The 21,181-nt window shown below is 43.1% G+C and overlaps 1 protein-coding gene across 1 annotated transcript in view; it reads right to left on the bottom strand.

Moving 5' to 3' along the window:
• Positions 1 to 4,826: 4,826 nt before the first annotated feature.
• Positions 4,827 to 21,181, bottom strand: part of UBE2K (ubiquitin conjugating enzyme E2 K) — a 64,203-nt gene continuing 47,848 nt past the window's right edge. Inside the window, exons 4-7 of the mRNA XM_082275276.1 lie at positions 17,086 to 17,168; positions 16,077 to 16,176; positions 14,794 to 14,922; positions 4,827 to 5,815 (exon numbers count right to left, since the gene is read on the bottom strand). Coding sequence (XP_082131402.1) covers positions 5,741 to 5,815; positions 14,794 to 14,922; positions 16,077 to 16,176; positions 17,086 to 17,168 — 387 coding nt within the window. The 3' untranslated portion in view covers positions 4,827 to 5,740. The remainder of the gene's footprint in view (positions 5,816 to 14,793; positions 14,923 to 16,076; positions 16,177 to 17,085; positions 17,169 to 21,181) is intronic.

A 21,181-nucleotide genomic window follows, 5' to 3' on the forward strand; every position in this document is an offset into this window, starting at 1 on the left:
TGCAGATCCTCTCCAGTTCTGTCAGGTTGGATGGTAAACGTTGGTGGACAGCCATTTTTAGGTCTCTCCAGAGATGCTCAATTGGGTTTAAGTCAGGGCTCTGGCTGGGCCATTCAAGAACAGTCACGGAGTTGTTGTGAAGCCACTCCTTCGTTATTTTAGCTGTGTGCTTAGGGTCATTGTCTTGTTGGAAGGTAAACCTTCGGCCCAGTCTGAGGTCCAGAGCACTCTGGAGAAGGTTTTTGTCCAGGATATCCCTGTACTTGGCCGCATTTATCTTTCCCTCGATTGCAACCAGTCGTCCTGTCCCTGCACCTGAAAAACACCCCCACAGCATGATGCTGCCACCACCATGCTTCACTGTTGGGACTGTATTGGACAGGTGATGAGCAGTGCCTGGTTTTCTCCACACATACCGCTTAGAATTAAAGCCAAAAAGTTCTATTTTGGTCTCATCAGACCAGAGAATCTTATTTCTCACCATCTTGGAGTCCTTCAGGTGTTTTTTTTAGCAAACTCCATGCGGGCTTTCATGTGTCTTACACTGAGGAGAGGCTTCCGTCGGGCCACTCTGCCATAAAGCCCCGACTGGTGGAGGGCTGCAGTGATGGTTGACTTTCTACAACTTTCTCCCATCTCCTGACTGCATCTCTGGAGCTCAGCCACAGTGATCTTTGGGTTCTTCTTTACCTCTCTCACCAAGGCTCTTCTCCCCCGATAGCTCAGTTTGGCCAGACGGCCAGCTCTAGGAAGGGTTCTGGTCGTCCCAAACGTCTTCCATTTGAGGATTATGGAGGCCACTGTGCTCTTAGGAGCCTTAAGTGCAGCAGAAATCTTTTTGTAACCTTGGCCAGATCTGTGCCTTGCCACAATTCTGTCTGAGCTCTTCAGGCAGTTCCTTTGACCTCATGATTCTCATTTGCTCTGACATGCATTGTGATCTGGAAGGTCTTATATAGACAGGTGTGTGGCTTTCCTAATCAAGTCCAATCAGTATAATCAAACACAGCTGGACTCAAATGAAGGTGTAGAACCATCTCAAGGATGATCAGAAGAAATGGAAAGCACCTGAGTTAAATATATGAGTGTCACAACAAAGGGTCTGAATACTTAGGACCATGTGATATTTCAGTTTTTCTTTTTTAATAAATCTGCAACAATTCTGTGTTTTTCCGTCAATATGAGGAGCTGTGTGTACATTCATGAGGAAGAAGAATGAACCTAAATGATTTTAGCAAATGGCTGCAATATAACAAAGAGTGAAAAATTGAAGGGGGTCTGAATACTTTCCGTACCCACTGTATACCCATTTATGAAAACAAATCAGTCCAAGTCCCTGCCAAACTGCCATGCTTTCAGTTATTAATTATAACCCAACAAAAACATCTGATTTTATTGGTACTTTTACGACTATTTACACCTGCATTGTGACACACATTACCACAATGTACATGCATTAGGAACCGTGTGCTACACTATTGTGTGTTGAGGTGCACTGTTGATGGTGTGTGTCTGTTTTTTTGTCCATTCTTGCAAGTTGGCAACTCTTTCAAAATGGGCTGCCCTAAAGCAATGCTCCAAAAAAGGTAAAGGAATGGGCCTGGCTAGAAAAATGTAGTTAAAAAAAAAAAAGGGGGGGGGCGGACTGCTGCATTCTCCTTTTGAAAATCCTTGTTGATCGGTGGTCAGACTGATCCAATGGAATCAATACTCAGTTGCTGACCCAGAACCACTGGGTTATAAACTTGCTGTATTGAGGCAGTAAGGCACCTAGCATTTTCAGGTCAGGAATGGCAGCTTCCAGATGCTCAAGTTATAAAAGCAACAACCTATTTTTAAGCTAGTCTACATCGAAAGGTTTTGGATATTTCTTTAGCTACAGACTTCAGTTTCAACCTAATGAACCCAAATCTGATACAATATCACATTCCTTTATGGTAAGCCAATATATCCATATTTTTCTAATAGCTTTAACTTAGGCAAGAAAAGTATTCATATATACATTGTTTAAAATGTTACTAAAACTATATAGACAAACTTTTGAATACTCTCAATAGTCATAAATAAGATTCACACACATTTATCTTTTGGAAGTTTTTTTTTCTTTTTTTTTTTTTTTAAACTTTATTTGTTGCACTATTCCAAACATACCAAACCTCTGTCAGATGGTGTGGAATGTACCACAGGTATGCAAATTACTCCAATAATCTGATAGCTTAATGTTTCCTTTAAAACAGTTATTTGGGCTACTGCAAATGGCACAGACCTACAAAATATGAAGGTAAAGAACATACTTCCGGTACCATATTCACCTTAAGGGATGCAATTGGCAACATGTCTGAGAAAGGCCAAGATATGAGTAAGCAAATGGTCTTGTTTATGTCTTATAGCAAACCTTAAGTTCAAAATAGAAATTAGGCATCAAAGACTTACATGATTTTATTCAACTGTTTATTACAGAAGAGGAATTGTGAATTCAGGTCATTTTAAGCAGCTCATTAAAAATGCAAGGATTCACATCTCGTGAATCAGTGAACCCTAAATCATTCTATAATTTGGTGTCTATCTGCACAAATAAGAAAGAACAGCAAACAGACAAGTTAAAAAAAAAAAAAAGAAATATGGCATTTGAATGGGAATGGTTTCCACCTGTTCAGTTATGTAAGCCCTTGTTTTAGGGGCTTGATCCCTTCCACGCAATTTGTAAATGCTTTGCAGACAGTTCTAACCTGACAATAACCCTGCACACGCAAGCTATTATACTGTGTATTGAACTGGCCTAGCTCACACTTTGCAGATGAGGATCAGGGCATTGTAATGTAATGGTTATGCAGCTGCCTATTGTATTCTAAGACCTATGGCACACTGGGAGAGTGGCCCAACTGCAGGCAGAATGTGGCCTATGAAGACGCACTGCTTGTATGCTTTTCTGTTTACGTGGCACAATGAGAATGAGGCCTGAGACTGAATTGTACATAGGTTCTTACACTTGCCCTTAGGGTGCTCACCATTTGCGCATGCTTTGTACTTCTTGCAACACTACAGAGAAATCCAGCTGCTTACTTTGATCAGAACTGGATTATTCATCCATGCTCTTGAAAGAAAATTTGCAGAGCATGTACTGCTGCTGAGACCCAAGGAAAAAACTCCAAGAACCATGGGCTGCTAAATCAACAGTAGTGTTTACTGCTCAAGAACAGCAAAAAGACACTTTGTTTCTCAGTGGAGCTTAATGACTGCAAGGATTTGTGATGGGTTTTTCATTTATTTTCACCTCCTCAATCTTCTTTTAATTCCAATCACTCACTTTTATACTTCAAACACAAAGGCTACTAGCGTTCACATGTGGGCGTAGCAGATCACGGGCAGAATCACTGCAATTCTGCCCGCGATCCGGAATCACTGCAAATCGCGGGAGGCCTTGGTGATGCCCATGATTTTGCAATAGCACCCCAAATGCTGTGCAATGTTGCCGCGATTTCCACCTGCCGAATTGCGGTATCATCGCGCAAACAGAATCGCGGGACGCATGATGCCCAAAAGGGTACAGGAGCTTCTTTTGTGCGTCAGGCGTCCCGCAATTCTGTTTGCGCGATATTAGCCCGATTCGGGAGGCAGAAATCGTGGCAAAAATCGCACAGCGTATGGGGTGCCATTGCAAATCACGGGCATCGCACAGGTGTCCCGCGATTTACAATGATTCCACATCACGGGCAGAATTGCAGTGATTCTGCCCGTGATCCGCTACGCCCACATGTGAACGTAGCCAAAGTCTTCAGCAAGATCATTTCTTTCATGTGTTTGATACTTGAAATATAACTGCTATGTGTTCTTTCCGACACAAGACCCACTGCTTGCATAATTTCACTATTGTAATCTAAATTTGCCTGAAATTAATGGCTATGCTGACAATGTGAGCCAATCAGATTTGGTGCACAACAGCACATACACAGCTCACAATAATGCAAAGCTACAATCATGCACAGTTAAACATGTACCTTCCAGTGTGCTGCAGGTCTGGTATTCCCACAACACAGGTAGTCAGTTGCAAGCCATGATCTTAAACTGCATATTTAAAGGCTTTAATAGAGGGCATGCCGCACCAGTGACTGAACAGTGTACCAAACACAAGTTATTCAGCACATACTGTAGCTACAATAAACTGTTCACGTCATGCTGCAATATTGCAATATGTGAAAAAGGTATAAACTGTGTTCAGGCCACATCTGATCCCACATACTAGGACAGCTTTGGAATGCCGACTCAAGGTCATAACACTACTACTACAACTACACTGGGTCTTGCCTGTGTCTACAAGGGTAGTTTGATAAGGGAGTCACAAATACATGCATTACCAAACTACTGGGGATATATACCCCTCAGCCTTAGCAAAGATCTGTAATTTATTAAATATCTTGAAAATTTAGGATTAATTTGGTCAACAACTGCAGAGCTGAAGTAGTTTCTGCAGTAAACGTCAAGTGCGTCTTGTAGAACTACATTAGGAAACCATTGCTCAAACACACTATAATTTCAAAAACTATGAGCTACTTGTAGAGTAAGTTTTAGAGCTAAAGACAAATCATTGAATTTGCTTTCTCATTAATTGGCTCCTTCCATCCTTAAAGCATTATCTGTGTTGTGGAATTTGTTGGTTTGTAGCAGGTTTACAAGTTCCAGCACTCCTGAGCAACAGCTGGGACTTGGAGAAGGGGAATCTGTGGTGAGGAAACGCATGCAACTGACAAACCGTTCCTTTCTTTGATAACAGTGGCCACTCTTGAATTCTTGGCCCACACACTAGCTTGTGAAGATGTACTCCCACCCTTTCACTAAGCCTTATTTATCAGTGTCAAAGGTGATGAAGTAGGATGGTTTTATGATTGTTTCCAAAAGCTCACCCTCTCTAACAGTGATAAAGAAATCCCAGTGGGGACTGATAACACAGCTACTGATCTACCATTCAGGCCCTTATGTTGGGGAGAGGAGAGTGCCAGAGAATGGAAGCCTTTTCTCCACCACATATCTCCCCCTCATGACGAATTCCGGCTGGAAAAAAAAAAAAAAAAAAAACAAGCGGCAAAGGCCAGATGTATAAATTTGTCATTGTGATCATCATTCTTTTTCTGGGTTTCTAGAGACATGAAGATCAATCTAAACTCAAAAATACCAAACATATTACAGATGAATTGTTCTGATGAATGAATTTAACCCATACGGTGTACATGCATGCAAGTCCACAGACACAAAGAATGGTTGGTACTAGCAGTATTGTAGACATTAATGGCAAAATGGAGGACTAGCTCTCCAAAGAATGAGTCTGCTAGGGTTTCTCCTCCAACGGAGGAGATCAAAGCAGAAAACCAAAACATAATGGGCCCTTTGTGCTGCTCCTGGTAACACGGTAAAACACAAATGCATATTTTTCCCATTGGTTCAGCTCCAATATTTCTTTCTGTTTTTTTTTTGTTTTTTGTTTTTTACAATATTAACGAAAAAAAAAAAAGTAAAGGATGCTCACCCCCCCTCCCCTCCGTTTGGTTGTTGTTTAATTTACACATTTAATTTGCCTTATTTACAGAGCAGTTTTTCTTTTCCCATCAGTCTCCAGAACGGTTTAAATAGCATTGTCACACAGGAGTGCCGTTTTTGTGTTGTGGATTTTTCTTTGATGCAGAATCCTAAAAATAACAGATGGCGTGCTGTTTGGGAAGGGGCGAGCAGGATCAGGTGACCTCTCTCAGTTGCTCAGGAGTAGTTCTGTTGCAGTTTCTACGTCCCATGCTTTTGATGACAAAGCTGCTATTACTGCATTCTAGAGAAGAAAAAGGAAAAGTATTGAGAGTTGTAACAAATCATGCTCTGTGTGCTGTGTGTTACAGTTAGTGGAGTCCACAACGAAAAAAGAAAAATTATATACATCATTTTTTGGTCACATAGCACCAACGTAATATGGTACCCCCAAGTTGAAATATATTGCGTATTCTTTTAGCTCCCTTTTACAAAGAAAAATCACCTCTCAGCAATGTCAGAGACCCACCCACAACTGTGAACTCCCAGCTCTGTGGGGGATACTAGCAGTGACATTACGATGGACTTGCGGCACCTGACCCCCCCCCCCCCTTTCTATCCTCTCAGCCATTTACAAAACTACCAGAATTCTTCCTCCAGAATGCAAAGCAGTCTGTAAATGGGCAGGAGAGATCCTGTCATTCATCATCCCCTCGTCTATTTACAGAATGCATGGTGTTGTGGGAGAAGAATACTAGTTTTATTGAATGGCTGAGAGGACAGGAACGCCGAGCAACGCAAGTTATTCATGGTCGCTGCTATAAACCACCCCAGCACCAGAAGCTCTCAACTTGGGGAGGGTCTCCATCACTTAGAGGTGGGAGACAAATTATTAGAGGTACATTAGAGGTACCAGTGCTCAATGTCCAAAAATGTTTTTCTTTTTTTTTTCCAACCACACTTTTGCTATATATATATATATATATATATATATATATATATATATATATATATATAAAAAAATTGTTTTTAATAATATATAATATAAATCTAATATGTTTTATATATTATATTGATAGAAAGTAATAACTTAAACAACATATAAGCTCTTTAGAAATCTCCCAACAAATACACTGCTCAAAAAAATTAAAACTTTTTTTTTTTTAATCAGAGTATAGCTTTAAGTCAATTAAACTCCTGGGATATTGATCTGGTCAATTAAGTAGCAGAGGGGGTTGTTAATCAGTCTCAGCTGGTTTTGTGTTAAACAGGTGCACTAGATGGACAACAATGAAACTCTCCTAAACAGTAATGGTCTTACAGGTAGAGTCCACTGACATTTTTTCCCTACTCATCTTTTCTGTCTGTTTTTTTACTAGTTTTGCATTTAGCTAGGGTCAGTGTTACTACTGGTAGCGTGAGACGATACCTACACCCCATAGAGGTTTCACAGGCAGTCCAACTCCTCCAGGATGGCACATCAATATGTGCCATTGCCAGAAAAGAGCATGGAGGAGATTCCAGGATACAGGCAGTTACTCTAGGAGAGCTGGACAGGGCCATAGAAGGTCAGCAGGACCGGTATCTGCTCCTCTGTGTAAGGAGGAACAGGACGAGCACTGCCAGAGCCCCAAAAAAATGACCTTCAGCAGGCCGTTGGTGTGAATGTCTCTGACCCAACAATCAGAAACAGACTTCATGAGTGTGGCCTGAGGGCCCGACATCCTCTAGTGCCCTGTGCGCACTGCCCGGCACCATGGAGCTCAACTGGAATTTCCCATCGAACACCAGAATTGGCAGGTCCGATATTGGCGCCCTGTGCTTTTCACAGATGAGAGCAGGTTCACCCTGAGCAAGAGACGCAAAAGGGTCTGGAGAAGCGGTTGAGAGCAATATGCTGACTGTAAACATAGTTTAACATAACCAGTTTGGTGGTAAGTCAGTGATGGTCTGATCATATCCATGGAGGGACGCACAGACCTCTACAGGCTAGACCAATGGCACACTGACTACCATTAGGTATCAGAATTAAATCCTTGGTCCCATTGTCAAAACCTACGCTGGTGCAGTGGGTCCTGGGTTCCTCTTGATGCACAACATTGCCCAGCCCAATGTGGCAAGAGTATGCAGCCAGTTCCTGGGGAATTAAGGAATTGATACCATCGAATAGCCCCATGCTTGCTTGACCTAAATCCAACAGAACACCTCTGGGACACTGTTTCAGTCCATCCGACGCTGCCAGGTTGCACCTCAGTCTGTTCAGGAGCTCAGTGATGTCCTGGTGCAGATCTGGGAGGAAATACCCCAGGACACCTTTCATCGTCTCATTGGGAGCATGCTCCAACGTTGTCAGGCATGCATTCAAGCAGGCGAGGGCCATACAAACTACTGAGTACCATTTTGAGTTGCTGCAATGAAATGTCAGCAAAATGGTCTAATCTGGTGCAAAATTTTTTCACTTTTTCAGGGTGTCTTTGAATTCAGCCCTCTGTAGGTTGATAATTTTCATTTCCATTAAACGATGTGGCATTCTTTCGTTCCGAACACATTACCCAGTCCATATCAGTATTGATATCCAGCATGATATTTTTCTCCATTGAGATCTGGTGTGATTTCAAAGTGTTCCTTTAATTTTTTTGAGCTGTGTATATAAAATCCTTTTATTCAATTCAGTACTCCCCCAAAAGTCATAAAAACAGGATTTTTGTTACTGCAAAATTCCTTTCTCTGAGTTAATTGAAGGACACAGCTCAATTTTACTCTTGATCGTAGGGTTAAAGTGCCACCTTCAGGAGTAGGACACTAGGCCAAAAAAAAAAAATAGAAGAAGAATGCAGCACCGCCTTAGGGCAGCCCTAAATGGTGGCTAATCGAAACGCAATATTCCCCATGCACACATTTAAGATAACCAGCAGTTCAGTGATGCTGGGTGCTGTAATGACCATAGGTTGGAAACCGTGAATACTCAAAGTGAAGAAATGTCATCGACACCAAGGATTCCTTGAAAGGGTCCGAATCTTTATACTGTGGTCACAGAATAGATATAATAGATATCTATTCTGTGACCAGCAAAAAAAGCTTTGGCCCCTTTTAAGGAATGATCGGTGTGCTCATGACATTTCTTCACTCTAAATGGTGGCTAAACCCCCCCCCCCCCCCCCCCCCGTCATAAAGCAGTACCAAAAACACATTGTAGGAGGGGTGTGCTGTGTGCTCCAATAAATTCTGTGAAAGGGATTTTATGGTTAGTAAGAGATGGGCTCTGGCATGTTCAGGATCCTAGTCCCAACCCACCTGCCCGATCCCGCCAGAAAGATGAAACTGCACACCGCTAATCAGAGTCATTGAAACATTTCCCCGTACGTGCAGCTGTGGATTGGAAAAATGTCTCACTGCCTGCAATTACCTGTGTGTAGTGTAGGCTTACTGTTGGGATCGGGCAGGTGGGTTGGGACTAGGATCCGAAATACACTGGAACCCATCTCTAGTGAGTGAAAAAAATCCAGTTTTCTCTTACGTTCATTAACCACTTGCCGACCGCTCACATGGAGTGTACTGCGGCAAAGTGGCTCGTTCCCGTCCAGCGACGTAGACCTACGTCGCTGGACTCCTCCCCCTGTAGGCGGCGCGCTCCCGCTGTTTTCATTCACAGCGGGAGTCGGGCCAGGGGAGGAGCGGCGGCGATCGCCGCTGCCCTGCCCCGATCGTCGGGGAATCGAGTGATGAGATCCGCCCGCCTGTGTAAACAGAGCGGGCGGATCTCCTAAGTGACAGGGACTGACAGATCGGAGTGTTCAGCATAGCTGAACATCCGATCTGTCCTTCTGTCACTCAGTCACCTCCCCCCACACGTTAGTAAGCACCAGGCATACATTAACCCCTCCCTCTCCAATAAAATTAACCCCTTCCCTGATAGTGTCATTTTTACAGTAACAGTGCATATGTATAGCACTGATTACTGTATTAATGTCACTGGTACCCCCAAAAGTGTCAAAAATGTCAGTCAAGGGTCCGATCTGTCCGCCGCAGTCCCGAAAAAAAAAAAAAAAAAAAAAAAAAAAAAAAAAAAAAAAAAAAAAAAATCGCAGATCATCGCCATTACGCGTTAAAAAAAAAAAACACCAAAAATGACAGAAATCTTTCCCGTAGTTCGTAAACGCAATAACTTTTGCGCAAACCAATCAAAATACGCTTATCGTGATTTTTTTTTACCAAACATAGGTAGCAGAAAACAAATTGGCCAAAAATTTTAAAAAAATTAGATTTTTACATTTTTTGGGGGGGAATTTCATATAAAAAAAATGTTAAAAATATTGTTATTTTTTTAAAATAAACGCTCTTTTTTTGTTTATAGCACAAAAAGTAAAAATCGCACTGGTGATCAAATACCACCAAAAGAAAGCTCTGTTTGTGGGGAAAAAAAAAGGACATAAATTTAGTTTGGGTATGGCGTCGCACGACCGCGCAATTGTCAGTTAAAGTTGCACAGCGCCGAATCGCAAAAAGTGGCCTGGACGTAAGACAGCAAAATCCTCCGGTGGTAATGTGGTTAAAGGACACAGCTCGATATCACTCTTGATCAAAGAGACAACCCAACACAATGCATTAAATGAGGGGTGGACAAGCAGGAACCAAAAAAAAAAAAAACACGACCTACAAGAAAAAACACCCCAGAAGAGAAACCAGGCCCTCAAACGGCCGCCTACAAAATCTTGCAGCCAAAACACGCGTTCGAAGATTCCCAAACACCACCTCGGAAAATGTTGTAAGATTATGAACAGATGAACAAGTAGCTGCCCTGCAAGAGGCACCAATTGCCATGGTAGAAAGTGCTATGACAGAAAAGGAAGGAGACTGCCCCTCACAGCATATGCATGGACCACAACCTGTCTGATAAAATGTGAAATTGTGGCAAAGGAAGTCGCCAGCCAAACCCTTATTTGGACCTTTCCGCAATCACAGAAAGGAAGTAAGACCTACGGAAGGTGCCTATGGCAGACAGATGCACATGTACAGCCCATACCACACATGTACAGCCCTTACCACACAGTAAGGACAGAAAGATAATGCCCTCATTCAGGTGAAAATCAGACACCACCTTAAACAACATTTTCCCAATTTCCTTTGGGATTATTAAAGTACTCTGTAACCTTGTGTGATGCCAAATACAGATTTTTAAGACAAGGCTGCCAGCTCAGAAGCGTGGCGAGAAGTAGTGCTAGCCACCAAAAATGAGAACATTTGGGAGATAGTCACCAATTGAAGATCTGATATTGTCAAAGGGGAGGCCTCTGTAGAACTTAAAGAACCAAGTTCAGGGTCCCATGGCTGCAAAGAAGACCACACAAGAGGAACTATATGCTTAACCCCTTGAACAAAAAATGACAGATCAAGGAGTGCATGGCAAGAGGGTGTTGAAAGAAAGCCACAAGAGGCAAAACATGGCCCTTGATGGTACTAAAGGCCAGTTTCTGCTCAATGCCTCACTAGAGAAAAGCAAAAAGCCAAGACAAAGGGTGTAAACCTGCAGTTTAACAGCATGAAATGTAAGCCTTCCAAGTATGATGGTAGATCTCCTGGGAAGAGGATTTACACGCCTTCAACATGGTGGGAATTACCAAGGCCACAACCACCCTGCCTCTTAGAAGCTGGGTTTCAAGAGCTATCAAACTCAGCGATGGTAAAGCAGGGTGGAATATCGGCCCTTGGACAGGAGATCCTCTTGAAGAGGACGACGCCAGGGGGTGTCCGTGATTGAGGCACCACGTTACGTACCAGATCTAGGAGGCCAATGGCAGAGCCATCAGAATGACTGGAATCCCTTCAGCCTCTATTCTTCACAACAGGCATTAGGGAAGCTTGAGAGGTGGGATGCATAAACAAGATGGTAACGGCTACAGAACGCCACCAGAGCATCTTTAGCGTCATTCTCGCCACAAACCTCAACACCTTCCTGTTGAGACAGGATGCCAGGGGATCTGGGGTGCCCAATCGAAGACGTATCTGGTAGGAAATGTCCGGATGCAGGGACCACTCTCCTTGGTCCAGAATTTGACAGCCGAGAATCTGCCTTCATATTTTTCCATATGAGAGAGCCAGGATGTGAAGTGTCACCCACTGGAGAAAATGTGAGGCTTCCAGTAGTACCACAGCTTCTTGTTCCACCCTGGTGATTGACAATCGCCAGGCTACCGTCCGACTGGATCCACACAGGGTGCCCCCAAAGCTGCCCTGTCTACTGGACACAGTCTGACCACACGTAGTTCCAGGACGTTGAGAGGCAGCTGAGACTCCTCTGATGTCCAACAACTCTGGGGAGACAACAAACCCAGCAACCACCCGCCACCGGTCAGACAGGCTGGTGTCATGACCTTTGCCGCTGCCGAATCCAGAATCAGACTCAGGTATGCCAGCCACCTGGTCGGGACCAAAACTGACTTCTTGAAGTTTAGAACTCAACCAAACTTCTGCAGAGTACGAGTAGTGACCGCAATGTTGTCCAACAGGGAGGAGTGAGTGTCTGCCTGAAGCAGGACATCATACATAGCCCAACACCGCAATCCGCAGTTGTCTATGTAATGTCAGGACCAGAGTCAGGACCCTAGTAAACAACCAAAAGGGCAGAGACTAGACCAAAGGGGAGAGCAACACATTGGTAATGATGCTGCCCTCCCCCCTTCCACAGTAAAGCGCAAAACACACAGGTACCCAGGCACAGATGGGAATGGGTAGATACACATCCTTGATATTTATGGTAGCCAGAAAATCCCCAGATGAAGAGGCCACCACCAAGCAGATGGATTCCATCTTGAACTTTTGCACCTTCACAAAGAAATTCAGGGCCTTCTGGTACTGGACCTTTTCCTTCTTTGGAAATGAAAGCAAAGCACGTTAGAGTAAAACTCCCAGAACCTATCCAGGGCAGGGAATGGGGTTATTCCCTGCAGGTCCTTCATAGGCAGGTAAAGATCTCGTGGAAGGAAAGAACTCGTCTGGTGGACAGGAAAATAAACTATTTTGTAGTAAGACAATATTCGATCATGAATCCAGTTGTCAAAAAGCAGAGAAGTGCACAGGTTTGCAAACCAAGAAAGACGAATCCCTCCCAACGTAACTAGGTGGGGGCAAACGGTAATGCTGCGCAAGGCTTGTCCTCTGACTTATTGGACTTGTGTGGCCAGGAACGTTTTGGGCCACCAGAGGGGGCTTTGAAGGACTTTGACCCCTTATCTGAAAGTATTCTTTCCTCTTGTAAGGTTTTTGAAAATGTTGTTCAGTGGCACCAAAAAGCCACTCGACCCGGAAGGGCAGCACCGCCATAGCCTTCTTAGAAGTCTCGACAGCTAACAGCAAAGGTCAAAAGCTTGGGGAGGAGTAAAAGGAGCTGCATCCAAGGATGCATCATACAAGTACTTGAGGCTGTCAGATTTTAGAGGTCGACCACACAAGCAAGCATGATTCTAACACCGTTCGGAAAAAACAATCTCAGAAGACTCCACAAATGTATATGTTTTCTCTGCCAAGACTTTCAAGTCTTTGTAAATGGAAGGGGGAAGAGTGGCTGGGAGGATGCTGCAGTAACCTGCTTTTATCATTAGGGTTTTCTAACCTGTCTTGATCGCTAGTTTCTCTGACAGTAGCCAGCTTGCTGTGTTTGCAGACATCCACAGAAAACAAATTACCTGATCTGCCTGAAAAGTCATCCCAGTAATATGGGTACCTTTAGGCAATAAATGCATACAGAAAAGTAAAGTTGGTTAGATCAGCAGAGAAGCGGATTATTAAATACTTCTTTACAAATGACATATTATTCATCACTTTAATTCTAGCAAGAGAAACACTTTACAAATTATATTTTTAAAATTGTGTTAATGCACATATTTACAAAAAATATGTATTAGCCGTTGTTCCCACTAGTACAATTTGTAGTGCATCTGCCACCATGTTGCAATAAACGACAATAGAAATCACAGTATTCTCTGTGGTTTCTGTTTATATCAACGCAACATGGTGCAGTGCAATTGCACTAATGTGAACCTGAGCTTATGTGTCTTCTGATTTTAGGGACATAAATATGAATTGTTTTTAAGATGTAGGACATTTTTATATATAGTTTAGAAAGGAGAGTGCACGTTTACATACAAAATAATACTGTGTATAAAGGTTATCCATCATCCAGATTCTGATATATATTAGATATACAGGTAGTAAATCAAACACAACTGGACTTTGAACATTCATCCAAGTGTCTCCAGTTCTTCTGATAGCAAGAATTTCCTAACTAGGGTAGAGTCCAGTCTCGTTTTTTTGAACATCACTAAATATATGATGTGGTATATGTTCTCTCCCCACAGTTTCTGACAATGTTCTACAACACTGAACAACGAATACTTCATGTGATCCCCTGGGTGTGTCAGGAGAGGCAGTTTAGGCCCCCACCATAGCAATCTAACCACCACTGCGGTAAATGTGAAGCCTATCAATGAAACGATTAGAAATAAAAACAAAAAAACAAACAAAACAGACTAAAGAAAAATGCAATTTAACCTACTAATTCACTGGGAAATCAAGAAAGTTTTTAATATATAACCTGAAAAGAAGCAGCCGACAGTGATTACAGTGTGACCACAGTGATCAGATAAAGACAGTAACCACATGATCAGGAAACATACAGACTGGTTGACACAGGTCTGTCAAGCCAAATTCATGAACTGCCTATATGCAAGGAAGAGAACTAAATATCTTCCCAGAACAGGCCAAAGGAATTTACAATGGGCCACACAAAAGGAGTGAATTTGGATCCAACAAGGACTGCCTAAAAAAGTAAATTCCATATTATCACTTGCCCCCAAGAAGCCCAGAGAATAGGGGGGGGGGGGGGCTGCATATGGATTTTATATGGCATTCCATTTTGTGCCCCAAGTATGCATTTCTGTCAACATAAGAAATATCCTCAAGGATGGCAACGTGGGACCCAGTGAACCACATGAGCTACTGTTGTAAACGTTCTGTAGACAGCAGAGATGTCGTCTTTTTGCCCTAGGAACGGTGAAAGTATCTTTCAGGAGGTTGACATACTTTTGACAGCTATTTCTGATTGGTGGTCATGGATTACTAGATATTACTGCTTTCTGCAGTTTGGTATTGAAATGTGACAAAGCCTTATTTAGATAGAAGACCTTTGCTGAAAATTAGACAGCTGGATGTTACATTCTTTAGTCTGAATAGACCAAACAAACTATGAAACTGCTACACTAGATTATACACAGGTACACTACTTACTTTATCAAAACCCATAGCACAAAGATTTTCTATTTTTCTTGTGTATTCTGGACTAGTGACAGGTGCTCCTGCATATACATGTGCCCAAAGCCGAGCTGTCTGTTTAAACATGTCTGGATTTTGCTTGTACTAAAAAGAAGAAAAAAAAAATCAGTAACAATGTAATCAATTTAAAAAGTACTTTTTTTCCCACTTTAACAAAAAAAAAAAAAAAAAAAACACTAGTAGAAAACCCATCTCCATTCCTAGATAAATCACAAATGCTTTCATTAAACGCCAACTAGGTGTATGTCAAGACAATGTCCAATCTCTGGACACTGTCACGGCTGTAGAGGCTTTTCAACAAACACATCTACCCTTTCACCTTCTCATTTTACCACATACTTTTCCTAAAACAGAGATAGGCCAGTTAAAAGAGAAGTATGGCCAAAGCGGTTTTGGTCACACTTCTCTTCTGGGTCATAGGAGTGCACTTATTTGCTAAAACTCCCCATCAGGTGACTTCACAGAGCCATTCCAGGCTCTGGAAAGACCTTAAATATATTTTCAGGATCCACCCAGATGCCTGATCTGCAGCTGACTCAGGCTCTTAGCGGATCACTAAGATCCTGGGCAAGCTGCTCCTGCCCCCTCTCCAGCCTAGGGCTGGATGGGTAGAGCAGAGAGTGGCGACAGTCACCACTCTCTGCTCCAGGAAGACTGGGGTCTGAGTGATCAGCAGTCACATAATAGCTCAGTTCTCAGGCTTAGAGCAGGCGGGGGACAGCTGCAGCATAAGGGCTCATGTACCCACAGACTAGGTTAACTGCCAACCGTGGGAAAACACAAAGGGGCAATTATAATGTTCCTATTCTAAACTAAATCCGTCTGCGTTGAGGAGAGGGAGGTTGAACCTACCATAAGAGCAACAGTTTCTAAACTCTTGTAAAAACCTATGTGTGCATGGACACATAGGCTTTTATGGAGTTGCGTTTAGGAGCTCAGGCAAAAAACAGCAAAAGCTCCTAAACTCAAGTTAGGAAGCTGTAGTGTACTGTACATGAGCCCTTAGACTGTTGCTTCAGCACAGTGGCAAGTATGTAGGGTCTTGATGAAGAACATTATATTTAATAAAATTTTCCCTTAACTGCCTCACACACAAGTTTAATGTGTGGAAAGAAGAGCCAGAGAGAGATATTGTACAAACAGCTACAGGAGAATCAAAGCTGGGTTGGTGAAATGTCAGCAGTTACCACAGATAAAGTGATGCCCATAAATGCAACATGGGAAGACATGAGCCTTACCTGATTGGCAACCACTGCATCCTGTGGATCATCTGGTTCTGCTGCAGCCAGCAGAGCTTGCAATGATAACAACACCGTTCGTAACGTCATAGCTGCCGCCCTGAAAACAAGGTAAACACATTTTCTTTTACCAGCCACAGTGTTCCCCTCACTTTACTGACATTTCTCATTTATTAAGAAATCAATGTGCATATTGTTGCAGACTATGTTTACTCTGCTAGGCATTCTGTAATCATAGTTACATTGAAAATGTTAAATTCTACATTTCTATGGAGAAAAAAAAAAAAAAAAAAAAAAAAAAAAAAAAAAACACTCTGCCTAACCGTATTAAGAACATTTTAAAAATTAAAAAGCTGCGTTGACTACTCCTCTTCCTCCTAGTGTCACATCTGTCAAAGGTGTAGGTGGGCCCAGAAACAGTATGACAACTGCTGCTTTCAAATGGTCCTAAAGTGTATACGTGGACTTAAAAAGGGCAGCAGGGCATAAAGAGGTAAACAGTGAGCAGATTCTGTGGTCTGGCCTGCCCCTCATGCACTTTACTATATGCCCATTCCTGTGATAGGCAGAATCACTAACCAATAGTGATACCAAGGAGGAAGGGCTAGAGCCACGTTAAGTGTACTGGTTTTCTGGGTTCTGAAGACAATCTAGAGGAATGTTCAGCTGACATGAAGGCACCTAGGAGGTGCTAGTTATGGAATAAAAGAGCAGATTTACTAATGTTACTCTGCCCAAAGAAGTAGACTTTAAAAAAGGATGAGCACAGACAAAATAAAATATATTTTTACGTTTGATAAAAGATCAGCTTCTTTGTAATAAGGCAGAAGCCCAGATAAAATGTCATACTTAGATATAATTCTAGCTACAGACAGCTCTGCCGGTAGAACCCATAGAAGTGTTGTGCCTAAGGCCCATGTTTCTTTCACTATAAGAGACAGCTATTTTTGTTTCAAACTTTTATCTAGCCTATCAGTACACTACTCACATCCGGGAGATGTCATCTTACCACTGGTCTTTCAAAATGTCCAAACATATAGCTCCAGTTACTGAACTAATATTCGGATGCCAGATTTTTGTAATAAACCGCACCTAAAACACAAATAAAGTTAATGACAGCACCATAGATAAAAGGTCACCAAAGAATAAAGTGTACTCGTTTCTTGCGCACAGCAGAGATCTTCAAAGAACCAAATATCCTGGAGAATAAAGGCATTGTAAAGCTAGGGCACAAGGTGGGACCTGAAAAACCTATGCCTAAAGCTCTATGTTGTCTGCGGCGACTACATTTTCCAGATATTACATACGAAAACAGAAACAAACATTTGAGGTCTTTTAAATCTGTGAAAAAGGTTAAATATTAGTTGTCCTATTAAATAGCTTTCACAACCGGACCTTGGGCACAGCTGCAGAAGGGGGCACTGTGTTCAGGCAAAGCCAACCAATTACTGGCTCTAGCTAAACACAAGTCCACCTCATTGTCAGTTGCCCAGGTGACCTAATGTTAGGGCTGTACTCGAAACCAGCATCAGCTAATTGGTAATACACAACTTTCCTAATCAGTTTAGGATATAGAAAGCAAGATAAGGGATGTAAAACTACCTAGGCCTAAAACAAGGTTTAAAAGTAGGACTATATGCAAAACTTTTTGGATAGAGTAAGGGAGGATTATAACCCGTCAGATTTATTTTTTCCACCATATGTATCCCATTGCAGAGATTTCTCTTCACTGCCTGCTCTGTAGCCAAATAGGAAGGGAGAGTAAATCCTGCAAATTAAAGGAATCTTTCGGGGACCCCGAGGTCACCAGTAACAGTGTCTCCATTGGAAGAGTGCCCTTCGATTACTTTTCTGGGAAAAACCCAAAGTGTGGGTTATTCTTAACTTTCACATTCAATGACAATTGTTAGTCCAAATAGAGAGGGGGAATTTATTTAACAGGAACACAGACAGCAATAAAAACTGACAAGCATTTTAGTCCCTCTACTCTATCCAAAATTAAAAAAAAGAAAAAAGAAAAGGTGCTCTTACCGGTAACGTCTTTTCCAGGAGTCTTTCAGGACAGTCACCTTTGAGAGACCTTGGCCCTCCCTTCTCAGGAAACACAGCCCCATCCATACAGATTTAAGCCCCCTGTTAGCCTTCAGTTCACCAAGAGTACCTCCAGCCAGCTGGGGGGGGGGGGGGGGGGATGGGCTAAGACAGACATATACCAATCTCCATCTTCTGACCGTCTTATGTCCAGACCTTCTTCGGGTGGGTAACGGTGCTGTCCTGAAAGACTCCTGGAAAAGATGTTAATGGTAACTATTTTTGCCCTCTCATCTTTCAGGACAGCCACCTTTGAGAGAATAAGCAAGTAATTACCCTTAGGGTGGGACCACCGTTTGAAGGACTTTTTGCCCAAAAACCTGATCTTTAGTGGACAAGAGGTCCAGCCTGACGGTTGAAAAAAATAGACCAGGTTGCTGCCCGACAGATCTGCTCCGGGGTAGCACCAGTTTTTTTTGCCTGACCCTTAGTGGAATGTGCCCCGATACCTACCGGGACCTTCTTCCTGCTTGAAGCATAGGCCTAGCTAATGGCGAACCTAAGCCATCTGGCCAAAGAACCTCTACTAGAGCAAGCAAATAGAACAAAGAAGGAATCAGACTTCCTAAATTCCTTTGTACAATCCATGTACTGAAGGACACACCCAACATCTAACTTATGAAAATTACTCTGTTCATTCACAGAATTTGAACAGAAAGTTGGTAAAACGATTTCTTAGTCTCTGTGACACTTCAAGACCACTTTAGGAAAGAAACCCGGATCTGTTCTTAATATAATACGATCGGAAAAGACTTGTAAAAAAAGGAGCTCTAATCGAAAGAGCTTCTAGTTCACTAACCCTACTGGCGGTAGAGGGTTAAATACTTCACCAATAGGTTCAAACGGCTCTCCTAAGAGAGCCTGTAGAACCACGGATAGATCCCATATAAGAAAAGGAAGATTACTCACTGGTTTCTGTCTAAGGCCCTAAAGAAACAAATCACCCAAGGGTTTTCGGTGAAGGATACTTCTAGAAAGACACTTCTTGACGAAACTTGACTCTATAGTGAGCTAACAGCTAGACCTTTATCTGCCCCATTTTGTAGAAATTCCAGTACTCACTGGGCTACCCACATCCAAGGAGCTTCCTGCGCACCAACTGTTAAAACGCTTCCAGGTCTTAAAAAGGTAAATGGCACGCATTTCCTTTTTCCTTCTACTAAGAGTCGCTACAAAGTGATCCGAAAACCCCTTGCTTTTCAGCAACTCTTCCTCAGAAACCAGGCTGTGAGATTCCAGCGATCCACCTGGGGACAGGAAACTAGGCCCTGAAAAAGAAGGTCCTCCCGAACTGGTAGAATACAGGGGGGGTTCCACTGCCAGATCCTTCAGGACTGAAAAACACGGTCTCCTGGGCCAATATGGTGCTATGAGGATCAGGGAAGTGTCTTCCTTCTAAAACTTCCTCAGGACTGCCAATACTAGTATATTAGTACAGACGGGGGAGGGGAGGCATAGCACATGGAGAAATGCCAACTCTGAGCGAGTGCATCCACTCCCAGCGCCCCATCCCATCTGTTCAGGCAGAAGGAGCCGCATTTTCTTATTTTTGCTGGGAGGCAAACAGATTCACGTACGGCACCCCTCTCTGGGTGATCAAGCTGAAGACATGGTGATTGAGGATCCAGTTGCCTTCCCTTAAAGTTTTTCTGCTCAGGAAGTCGGCCAATTGGTTCAATTCTCCCTTTAGGTGAACCGCCAACAGGGAGAGCACTTGTGCTTCGGCCCACTGAAGAATTCCTTCTGCCAGAGCCCACAGAGACTTGCTCCTTGTTCCCCCTTGTCAGTTGATATAAGCAACTACTGTGGAATTGTCTGAGTGGACGTGCACATTATGTCCCTGTAGTTCTGTCTGGAAAGCTCAGAGCCAGCTCAACTGCTCAGTTGTCTCCAATTTGAAGATCGCCTTGAATCTTCACTCTTCCAGGACCCCTGCAACAGGTGGGAGTCCAGCTGTGCAGCACAACCTGTGCCACTTGCATTAGTAGTGACGACTCTGGACACAGGTGGGACCCAAGAGAGACTTTGAGACAGGTTTGAGATCATTCTCCACCACCAGAGGGAACTTTTTTTATGTACCAGTATGTGCAGTAAGGAATCCAGAGAGCCCTGAGTGCAGTCCTATACCTCCAAGATGAACAGTTGTAGAGGGCAGAAGTGAAGTCTCGCTCACTGTACCACTGGGATTGCGGCCATTAACAACCCCAGTACCGACATTGCTTGTCTTACCGATATAGGTTGATTGCTTTGTAAAAAGCCCATGACTATCTTCTGACTTTTTTCTAAAGGAAGAAAGACCTTTTGAAGTGTGGAATCTAATTCGTAGCCCAGAAAGGTGACCTTTTGTGCAGGTACCAGACTGGACTTTTCAAGATTCAGGAGCCACCCCAGACTTTCTAGAAATTGCCTCACCACCAGTAGATCCCTGGACAGCTGCTCCAGAGAAAGGGCAAACATGACCAGATCGCCCAGGTAGGCAATGCCTGAATCGCCTCTGAGCCGTAAATAAGCCAAGGCTTCTGCCATGACCTTGGTGAAAATGCAGGGCGGGGGCTGTGTTTGGGGAAAGAGGACAGACCAAAAGGAAGGGCCTGAAATTGTAGATGTAACGTGCCCTCTTCCGTCCTTCTGGCCAACCTGAGAAACTTCTGACACCCTTTCGATATGGGAATATGCAGATAGGCATCACTCAGGTCGATTGAGGCCATGTAGCAGTTTGGAGGAAGGATTGCCCTTATCGAGAAGATCGAATCCATCTGAATCTTTTGTAAGCAATTGATACGTTTAAGGGCTTTAGGTTCAGGATAAATCTGTACTTGCCTGAAGGTTTCCGCATGACAAAAACGTGGGAAAAGAAACCTCCACCTAACTCCTTTGTTGGTAGCTTTGCCACGACCCTCTGTTCCTCCAGTTCTTTCAGGGAGGAAAGTAAGGCAGATGCCCTTCCTGTGCATCTTGCTAATTCGGTGACGAACATCCTGCACGGAAGGGGGCTTAAAAATGTATTTCGATAA

This window comes from Pelophylax lessonae, assembly GCF_965119305.1.
Source record: "Pelophylax lessonae genome assembly, chromosome: 1".
Classification (NCBI taxonomy): Eukaryota; Metazoa; Chordata; class Amphibia; order Anura; family Ranidae; genus Pelophylax; species Pelophylax lessonae.